The following is an 11,761-nucleotide window of genomic DNA, read 5'->3' on the forward strand; positions in this document are numbered from 1 at the left end:
TCTGACTGTACTCCTACATAAAGCAGTGCGTGATGCTCTCGGCGGTGAACATCATGAGTCTCCACGGGAAAGTCGCTCTGGTCACCGGCGGCGCGCAAGGCATCGGAAGAGCCGTGGTGGAACATCTCCTGGAGAATGGGACGAAGGTTTCGCTTTGTCAAATTTGTTTTTAAAATGGACACTGCGGATTTATTCAAAAAACTGTTGGGACAACATATGCAAAACGTCTAAAAAAATGTGATTAGTTGTACGTTTGGGGCGATAAGGCATTTTTTTCATTAATTATTATTATTATTATTATTATTATTATTATTATTATTATTATTATTATTATTATTTGTTTATTAAATCACGCATCCCTTGCGTCTTTATTTATTTATTTGTTTGTTTTTGTTTTTAACTTAGTTATTAATTTACTTTCTGAAAATCCAGGTTGCACTGGTAGACTTGAACCAGTCTGTTGGAGAGGAATGTAAAAGTGATCTAGATGGCCAGTTTGGAGAGGATAACAGTATTTTTATCCAGTGTGACGTGACTAACGCGGAGAAACTTAAAGGTAAAATCATGATCTTATTTTCTTAGCCTTTTAGGTCGGACATTTATCATCTTCTCTAATTTGGCATAGTTTGATATAGTTTTCTTTGCACAAAAAAATTATCAACTTTATATATTGCACACCCTCTATGTTCAGCCCATCTTATTCCTAAACATGTCTCATTGTTTGAGAAGTAGGTCGTAGGCATTCACAGGCCCTCGAGTCATCACTGAGAAATGTTACTGGGTTTTAAGTTCCTTTATTTCTCCAAGACAAGAGTTTATGGGTCTGTGGTGAAGGGATTGATCATTCCTGTTAAACTTGTTTCTAATAACTGTAGAGTTGAATTAAATGTTTGTTTGTGGAGTGCAGTATAGGTGAGGGCACATACAGGCTGACACTGACTGTGTTTGTGTTGTGACTTTATACTGATGTCCAAAGTGGCACTATTGCAACATTGTTATTAATCATCAAGCCATGAAAATCCTGTTGTTTTCTTTCATTAGATGCCTTTCAAAACACAGTAAAGAAATTTGGTCGGTTGGATATTGTCATCAATAATGCTGGAATCAACAATGAGAAGAACTGGGAAAAGACCATTGAAGTAAACTTGGTGAGTTAAAAATCATTATCCCAAAACTCATCCCAAACTCTTCCATTTCAACTTAACATAATTTCATTGGAAACATCTAATGATTTACACAGCTAAGAGTGGATCACTTTTTGTGCCTTAGGGCACTACATTCAGCTACACTCCAGGATAGGAGTTACAAGTTCACAAAAATTACTCCACTTCCTGCTTCTAGCCCAAAAGATTTCACAATAGATTATGAGGTGAAAGGATCACCATTACATGACATTTGTAAGCCTGCATATGCACTCTATGAAATAAATTTTTAAAAGTAATCATGCTCTGCAGATTGATTTCATAGTGGACATGATGCAGTGTAATTATTAGTTTGTTCATAATAGCAGGCCAGTGTCAGCATAATCTCACTCCCATATATATATATATATATATATATATATATATATATATATATCTGTTCACTATGTGCTAGCAGTTTTACACAACTGTTGTCTTCCTCAGACATCTGTCATACAGGGGACATATTTAGCACTAGAACACATGAGTAAAGAGCATGGAAAAGAAGGAGGTGTTATCATCAACGTTTCTTCTATGGCAGGTAAGATACAGATAACTTTATCATGTGTGCATGTTTTTATTTAAAGTTAGCTTAAATGTTCTGTAGCCTGTTGAGAGTGTTGTGCTAGGAAGGTTACATTACAATATATATGCTATATATATATATATATATATATATATATATATATATATATATATATATATATATATATATATATATATTAGTGCTGTCAATCGATTAAAAAAAATAACTAATTAATCGCACAATTTTTTTAAATTAATCGCGATTAATCGCAATTAAAAGACTGAAACTTTTTGGATATGTAAATGTTAATAATTAATGTAAACTCAAGACAAATAAACTATTTAAATTCAAAATATGATTGTTTATTGGAATTTTTGTTTAACTTGTAACACAGATTTTCTCATGTAAACAACATACCTGCAATAAACCATCAATATCCTCCAAATTAACTGTTGGCTTGAAAGCCATATTTATTACAGAAATAAAAACACGGGCATGTAAGTACCATTTGAATTTCAAAACAATCAATGCCAATAAAAAACAAAAATGATTTCCATGTTGAATTCTAAGTGGACTGCAAAAAATTCCAAAGTATAGTCATTGCCAGTGCTTTAAGTGGGCCGGTACGCACCTGTACTCAGTACCGCCACTTCCAAATATAGCTCTCGAGCGTACCGCCACCTCTCCGTGCACCCAGAACGTGCTTGTAGCGTACCGGTACGCTCATTTGGACGTCTGTTTTAATAGAGGTTTTAATCTTTTACCTGCACTGCCGATTTTCACAGCGCCCTTCACAATGCAAGCTTCCTAATTCATCCCACCCAGAGCAGGAACTACATTACCCATTCACCTTTAAGTTATACAAGTGAATAGCGCATGTGTCGCTTTTCCCACTGTTAAGTGTCAACAACTCAACATGGCCGGAGAAGGTGTGTGAAACTCGTTGTGAGTTATACTAAAGCAAAATCTTGAGCATTTATTGTCTGATAAACATTAAAAACTGTCTGCGGAGGTTGAGTCGTCCTGCAGCCCCCGCTGGCTGTTCATTGGTTGCAGCATCTTTTTTCTAAGTTCTAAAAAAATACCATAGACGGCAAGGCACAAATTTAGATATTCATTTATCTAATTAATCTATAGCCTATGCACAAAGACAATATGATCTTTTTGTCCCCTTTTTGTTTTAAAGCTTGATGAAGAGAGAGAGCGCAAGTTGCTGCAGCTGAGGAGGACAGTGATGCACGCGTACAGGGGTGATTGACAGTTCGCGGCACTGTGTACAAAAAATACTCCGCTACACAATTATTTCGTTATTTTCATTTAAGCTTATTAACGTTAGCGTTACAGAAAGGTCTGATTTACGCACTGTTACAGTCATTGTTTTTTTGTTTTTTTTTTAAACAATGACATTTGCGTTCATGATTTTAATGTTGCTGTTTCTTGTGGCAGACTAAATGAAGAGTAATGTTTCTTGTGGCAGACTGAAGAGTAATCCGGCAGAGTTTTATACTGAAACTTTCCGTCTAAAAGTCCTTCCTTGGTCTTATCCATATTTCTTTGCACGTTGAACACACATAGGCCACAACTGGAAATAAAAAAAACTGCAACCGCGTTAATTGCGTTATTTTTTTTTAACGCGTTAAATATTTCAAATTAATCGAATGCGTTAACGCGCTAATTTTGACAGCACTAATATATATATATATATATATATATGTATGTATGTATGTATGTATGTATGTATGTATGTATGTCCTAATATATCGATGTTTAACAAACTATAGAGAACATCATTCAAATAATAGTAGTAGTGTCACAATGTAGACACTTTAACCTACTATAGTTTTTGCTTTTAAATATGCAGTTTTTGTTGTACACAAAATAAATGAATATCCTTTGTAATAAACGTTAAACCACTTAAAATATATAATTGAAATGATCTACACTTAACTACACAATGAACATAAAGTTTACCTGTGATGCGGTAGCATTTGATAAACAAATTTAATAAAGCTACACCAGTGGGTTACAGTATTAAGTCCAACACAACTGCATCAAAGAAGAGCCAGCATTAAGTAAGCAAAAAACTTAAGAAACATTTAAACAGTTGCTGGGATATTCAAGTAGATGTGTCTTACATTAATTATTTACATTACATTACTGGGACGGTCTTTACTTAGGATGACCATGTGTTCTCTTTTTTTCTGAACATGCCCTTCCCAGGATTTCTAAATTGCCTTTGTGTTCCTATCGACGTGCTGTTTACAGTCTGTCTTATATGTATTTGTACATGCATTTCTTCGACTGTTCTCTGTAGATCCCACCTTCTTGCATGCCACCATTGGTCGATTACGTATAATGCCTGCACACTATTGGTCAAACTACTTTCAAGTCATTACCTTCAGCAAGTATGAAAACAATAGGAAAACCAAGCCAAATCCCAGACATTTTAGGCAATTTAGATTGCATTTAGATTACACTGAGATTTGATCACTATGCGTCCTTGACTACCTCTGGACCAGGACATGCTGATCGGATAACATTTGATCAGAAGAGCATTTACACTGGTCTTTTCAATGTGTATGTGGACAACAAATGGAAACAGGTTGCATGTCAATGCTAAGTGCAAACGCAGCCTTAAAAAGACCAGCCAGGACAAGTCTCGGGGAAAAAGAGGATGTATGCTCACCCTATACCTTATTTTCTTTGTATAACCCTATCTTTTTCTGCTTTTGTGACTATTCAAACAAAAGTCCGGTAAATCCAAGTTTCCATATCACCAGCTTTTTACTTAAGCACCCCAGAAGATGCCAAAAATTCCTGGAATCATTAACCAGCAGCATATCTATTATCAGGTTATTCATCCACCATCAGATACCACATTTACTTTCTCTCATTAATGTGAAGCTGGAAGCTTCTGAAGCTCTCTTCTGAAGCTTCAGAAGCTCTCTTCTGAAGCTGGAAGCTTGATATTGTTTTTGTTTAACACATTACATTATTGACAGAAACAAACATTAAAGCAATGGTTCACCCAAAATGAAAATGTGCTGAAATTTACTCAGGCTATCCAAGATGTAGATAGTTTGTTTCTTTATTGGAACAGATTTTTAGGAGAAATATAGCATTAAAATCACTTGCTCACCAGTAGATCCTCTGCAGTGAATGGGTGGTATCAGAATGAGAGAACAAATATCTGATAAAACACCACGATAATCCACACGATTGCATTCCATCAACTAATGTCTTGTAAAGCAAAAAGCTGTGTTTGTAATAAGCAAATCCATCACAATGTTTTTTATTGTTTTTATTTTATTTTTTTTACTTCAAACCGTTTGTTTTGACTAGAATAGGAGCCCTCCATCCTTAATATTGTTTTCTCCAGTGAAAATCTTGTTTTAGCTAAGTCTGAAGAGTAATATGCGTACATTAAGCATTGTTTACAAACTAAAACAGTCCAAAACGTGAAGGTATTCCAGAAGGAGGTTATTTGACATACCCAGGTGTGTTTAAGGGTAAACGGATAAATTCAGTATTCTGTTCCAAAAACGGAGGTAACTTTCAGGCTATTGTTGCATAGAATCTTAACTCTCTGAACATAACCTGCTCCAGAGTAGGTTCTGTTTCAGGGTTAGTTTACTAGGGTATGTTTTATTATAATATAATGTAAAATATTTATAGGTACAAGCTAGTGGCACTTTATAGGTACAAGCTAGTGGCACAGATTAAGTTGTTGGAGATTTTGCTCCATATTGACATGATAGCATCACGCAGTTGCTGCAGATTTGTCGGCTGCACATCCATGATGTGAATGTCCTATTCCACCACATCCCAAAGATACTCTATTGGATTGAGATCTTGTGACTGTGGAGACCATTTGAGGAAAGTGAACTCATTGTCATGTTCAAGAAACCAGTCTGAGGTGATTTGAGCTTTGTGTCATGGTGCATTATCCTGCTGGAAGTAGCCATCAGAAGATAGGTACACTGTAGTCATAAAGTGATGGACATGGTCAGCAAAAATACTCAGATAAGCTGTGGGGTTTAAACAATGCATTAGACCAGGCAACATTTTTCCAGTCTATTTTCTATTGTCCAATTTTGGTGAGCCTGTGTGAATTGTAGCCTCCATTTCCTGTTCTTAGCTGACAGGAGCGGCTCCCGGTGTGGTCTTCTGCTGCTGTAGCCCATCTGTTTCAGGGTTCGATGTGTTGTCATTCAGAGATGGTATTCTGCATACCTTGGTTGTAATGAGTGGTTAATTGAGTAACTGTTGCCTTTCAATCATCTCTAACCAGTCTGCCCATTCTTCTCTGACCTCTGACATCAACAAGGCATTTTGCCCTCACAACTTGCGCTAACTGAATATTTTCTCTCTTTTTTGGACCAGATGGTTGAGCGTGAAAATCAGTGTAGATCATCAGTTTTTTTAAATACTCAGACCATCCCGTCTGGCACCAACAACCATTCAATGTTCAAAGTCACTTAAATCCCCTTTCTTCATCATTCTGATTCTCAGTTTGAACTTCAGCCAGTCATCTTCATCACATATAAATGGACTGAGCTGCTGCCATGTGATTGACTGATTAGCAATTTGAAAGTAAAAAAAAGTGACATGACATACAGCCAAGTATGGTGACCCATACTCAGAATTTGACCCATACTCGGAAACCCACAACCCTAGGGTAAGGAGTCAAACTCTCTAACTACTAGCCCACGACTTCCCCACATTTGTGTTACCAAGCAATTGAACAGGTGTAATAAAGTGGCTGGTGAGTATATATATATATATATATATATATATATATATATATATATATATATATATATATATATATATATATATATATGTATGTATATGTTATAAAGCACTGTTATAAGTAATATATAAGGTAATATTTAAGTTGTATTGATATACATTAAAGTGCCCCTATTATGGGTAATGAAAGGTTGATATTTTGGTTTTGGGAGCAATTACATTTTCTTATAATATGTGTATTTATACCTTATGTGCTCAAGGACTTCTAAACGATTTGCTCAACGATTAATTTTTACGAACTCCTTCTTTGCATGACTCAACTCGGCGGTGATTGGTCTCATTTTCAATTTATCATGAGTCTGTAATACCTGATAAAGCAGCATGTAAACGCAGTGCTGCCTGCTTTGTGTACAGCGTTAGCAGGGAAACCGCTATTTTTACCGCTCCAAAAGTGGCACCTATTGGCAAATAATTAATTTAATAAATTTTAATTCAGACCAACATGAAAAGAACAACACATGGGCAGGCAATATGCTAATGTTTCATGTTGATGTCAACATGAAATGGCTTGGGATTCATTTTAAAAACGACTCGTTTCAATGATTCAGAGTCGACTCTTTCTTTGAGAGACAATAACTTTATATATGGTGCTAATTAACTTTATATATGGTGCTTATTTAATTCTAAGTTAAAATATAGGCCTGCTTCAGTCCACTTCCACTCTGAAAGCATTGAATACATATTAAGGTTGAAAGAATATCATACTATACTGGTTAACAAAAAAAATAAAAAAATAAAAAATAAAAATTATAGCCTGAATGCATTGTAAGTCACTTTGGATAAAAGCGTATGCTAAATGCATAAATGTAAATGTAATTCACCAGAAACTTTGAAATAATTGAGAATTTAATTTCTAATTGAAAATTGTTTTTCTTGTACTTATAGCTGTTCTTATTTTTAGCATGAGCAGCTCTCACAAACTGTGGGGAAATGCACTAGACTGCCCTGAGACCGTTGTATCAGATCCAGCTTCATACTCGAAATATCAAATGCTATAAATTAAACCGACAAGATGTAGTTAAAATAGAACATTATACTGTAAATTTAATAGCCTATACATTATATAATTTATAATTTTGTCCTCAAACCACTCCACAGAACATACAGTAGTCTTCAAAAGTAAACTTATGTCTTGGACCTAGTTGAGGAGAAAGCTGGTGGATTTATGCAGCACTTAGCCATGCTAAATGGAAACATGCCTTTTTAGGATGACCTCATTGTTTTGGTTTAGTTTGTTTTATGAACTTACCCCTTAATTAAAATGTTAACAGACAAGAAAGCCTGATGACTCTCTTCAAGATGTTGATACAGCCAGAATGGGAAACACAGCCTTCTTTTGTGCAAAAGTGGGTAATTCACAGCATGTGCATTAATGTTGTGCTTATATTTGTTCATCTAGAACACACAAGAACTTTTTAATTGTAAATACTGTCTCAGCTATTTGCCCCTTGCGTCTTTGGCTGCCTCGGTTTGATGTGGCTTGTAAATGTTGTTTATTATAACAAAGCCCAAACACTAAAGGAAACAATGTTCAGTGAGTGGAACCAGTCCAAATAAATAATTAATTCACTGTTACTCGAGTTCAATTCAATGACTCAATGATTTGGTTGCAGTTAACAGCTCACTCTATTGAACGATTCCTTCTCAAGTTACTACTTCTGAAATGTTGCATGCTTTTTACACAAATCTACTGTATGGTTTCAGAATCCTGCTTTTATTGTGCATTTTTGGAGCTTAACAGACATGGTCATACACAAAAGTTCCTTTAAAAATATCATTTTGCATTATAATGGGAGGGAAAAAGAGAGGGATGTGGTATAAAGGTTTGGAAAAAGATGAGGTAAGTTATGACATATTGATATTTTTGGAATTAATATTAGTTTTGTACCCTCCTAGCATTTCTCCATTCTCCTCACCAGCCAGTTTACACAGCGACAAAGCATGGGGTGATTGGATTTTCAAGAGCAATTGCAGTGAGTACATAAATCCTGTCTCACCAGTTTATCAGAAGTATAGTTTACTCTAACCATATGTAAATCACTTCCCAAAAATGTGGTTCATTCCAGCACCTGACAACCAAACCACTCAGTGAAGTTTTCACAGCATAGCTTTTTTCCCTCCAAGAGAGTAGATCTCTCACACCTGTGTGTTGACGCATTCTTTGCGCTGTGTGTATAATTTAGGCTGACCATGTTTGGACACGTTTTGTTGTCGGCAGGACGCATCTGAACAGGGCAATTATGGAGTGAGGATCAATACACTGTGCCCAGCCTTCGTGGACACCCAACTCCTTCGCACTGTGGAGCATGAGGAAACAATGGGCAAGTTTGTCAAGTACAAAGATGAATTCAAGCAAAGGATGGACAAATATGGTGTTCTTAAGTAAGCAGTTCAATTGAACTACCTGTTTCTCCTATATTAGACTGTCTTAGTGTTATAATCAGTCCATTGATTGAACAGTATGCTTGGGCAGACATCAATAGTGTTTTCTAGATAATGTATTTTATCCAGACCTTTACTGCTGCAAGTTAATAAGTGGATAACATTTTTAACTTGCCTTTACTGGAAAGTCTAGAGATTCATTTTGCACCACCCACTGATTAAAGGTGGATTAAACTGTATGTTTCGATTGCAAGGCTTTTGACGTGCACTTAACCTCTTAAGACCTGAGAAAAAAGTTTTAGGAAAAACATAGTTTTTTCCATGTTTTTCCATTGTTTAGAGCAGGGTTATTCAAATCTTGCCCTGGAGGGCCAATGCAGTGCAGAGTTTGGCTCCAACCCTAGTCAAACACACCTGGGCATGCTAGTCAATGTTTTTGGGGTCATTAGAAAATAACAGGCAGGTGACTTTGATCAGGATTGGAGCCAAACTCTGCACCACATTGGCCCTCCAAGGTAAGATTTGAATAAACCTGGTTTAGAGCATTTAAAATAATGAAAGAAAATATATTTCATTCATAAGTTATGCTATGTAGAGGACATCGGGACTCAATTTCTTTAAAAAAAATGAAAAGACATTAGTGAACATGCATAGAAAAAAAAATAGATTTTTGAAAATCACAAATACATTTGTATTTTTCAAGATTTATTTTTTTATTTTTTTTAACCAAACTCTGTATAAAGATGATTATAACAGTATGGAGCCCCACACATGACATCCAAGAAAAAATAAATAAATTGTGCGCGCATTTACTAATTTGTTCCCTCAATTTACTAAAACGTGCACACGATTACTATTGCATTCCCTCGATTTACTATTTTGTTCACTCAATTTATAAATTGTGCACACGATTTAGCAAATCGAGGGAACGAATTAGTAAATTGTGCGCACAATTTATAAATTGAGTGAACGCAATAGTAAATCGAGGGAACGCTATAGTAATCGTGTGCATGTTTTAGTAAATTGAGGGAACGAATTAGTAAATTGTGCACACGGTTTAGCCTTATATTTTTTGAATGTGCGGGGCTCCATGTAACAGAATGATTCAATATACCATTTTTCTTTCTGCAAAATGTGTGTAAAATTATCATAAACGGTTTTTTTTAATAAATACAATTTATCTATAAAGTAAATCTAATTTGCATATTAATGTGTTTTGGGGCAATAAAAAAAAGTGTACTAATGGAAGTAATAATTGACAAGATTTTCATAATAATCTATAATATTTAATAGAATATTGAAATATGATTTCTTTCCCTATTCATTTATTATGTCTCCAAAAACATGTAATAAAAATCTTTTTAGTACCGGTGTCCTCATATGAGGACATGTATGAAATCAACATCCTGTTTCGTAACAAAGTTATATTTTGATTTGAAACCCCATAACATTTTCCTGAAATATGATTTTGTTTTGTTTGTGTGTGTAAATCTACAGACCATCTCTGATTGCAGAAGGAATGCTGCGAATCATAACAGATGAAAGCCTAAACGGAGCCGTGATGAAGATCACCTGTTCTAAAGGCATTCACTTCCACACCTATGAGCCTCTTTCAGCTTGATAGTGGTGTTTTCATTAAACATGTTAGTCTTTTCTCTATCCTCTCCATTCCTCAACAAAAGATTTATTTGATTGAAGTCCAGTGCAGACACATAAAACATTTAGTTAAATGGCACAAACCTATAGTGCATTTAAGAAATAAATAGGGATGGTATAGATTTTCTAAGTGTTTGCTGTTTATTATTTGAGTTTTGAAAACCAAAAAGGACTGCATACCGGTATTCGAGCCTCTCTATTTTTTTTTATTTTGTAATGGCCTTGGACATCAATTTGTATCGGACTGCTTTAACTGTGAGTGATTGAATTTCAAGAAAAAATATTGTATTTATTAATAATTTAGTTACTGTTTTATGTCTTAAATTGATTTTACCTCAATATTACAAACCAATGATTCGTACAATTTTTGCATACGTTTGTATAATATTTTGGATATCTTTGTGACAAAGAGAGTATCTTTTATTATTTATGCCTATGTATAAATCAAACAATAAACTTCTGAAAATGACTTATATTCTACTTTTATCAGTTTTCTACTTTATTTGTTTGTTGCAGCTAAATGCATATAGCATGGGCTCTGTTTTACCCAAACCTAATCCAGAATCTACTTGTAGTCTTGCAGATTTTGAGACCAGCAGCTACTGTATATGCAATGTTCCTGTCTACATTAAAAGACACACTGTGGAGTGCAAATCCAGAAACAAGTGCCACCTGGCAGCTGTTTTTACATCCATGAAGTTGCAATGTCCAGAAATCTGCACAATTGCCTATGTTTACCACATTACCAGAAATGGATAATACCTGAACTTTCATGTTTTAGATACTTATGTAAAGTCTTTGTATTTCCAGCCATGTGGTTTTGCTATTTTGCTAATGCAAACTAAGAATATATGGTTTTCCATGAATTGATGTAAATGCAGCCAAAGTAAAAACATATAGTTCAGTAATAGTACATATTGTGATATGGCACACATCACATCATCTTGGTCAATCAAAACATGGCTTACCTGTTTTAAAAACGCTCATCCAGACACACAGTCACAAGTCTACTTCTATAAATAAACTTTGCCAAGTGCCAAGTTTATTTATAACTTTACCAAGTTTCCAAGTGCCCTAGTTCAGTCATAGAGGTTCAAGTAATTTAACAATAACATCCACTTTTTTACACTGCGACAAACTTTGTTAACTTGACAAAATTATTTTGATGAAGCATCACAGAGATTGGCAAGAATGTGACTCTGCT

General features: G+C 35.0%; 1 protein-coding gene across 1 annotated transcript; it reads left to right on the forward strand.

Annotated features, from left to right (window-relative positions):
• Positions 1-13: 13 nt before the first annotated feature.
• Positions 14-10,983, forward strand: LOC113113563 (15-hydroxyprostaglandin dehydrogenase [NAD(+)]-like). The gene is made up of 7 exons (XM_026279861.1): positions 14-146; positions 433-556; positions 1,042-1,148; positions 1,626-1,722; positions 8,416-8,492; positions 8,738-8,901; positions 10,399-10,983. Exons 1-7 carry the CDS (start codon positions 33-35, stop codon positions 10,520-10,522), a joined length of 807 nt encoding a protein of 268 aa, XP_026135646.1. The 5' UTR covers positions 14-32; the 3' UTR covers positions 10,523-10,983.
• The last annotated feature ends 778 nt before the right edge of the window (positions 10,984-11,761 follow it).

The sequence above is a fragment of the Carassius auratus genome, chromosome 1 (assembly GCF_003368295.1).
Source record: "Carassius auratus strain Wakin chromosome 1, ASM336829v1, whole genome shotgun sequence".
NCBI lineage: Eukaryota > Metazoa > Chordata > Actinopteri > Cypriniformes > Cyprinidae > Carassius > Carassius auratus.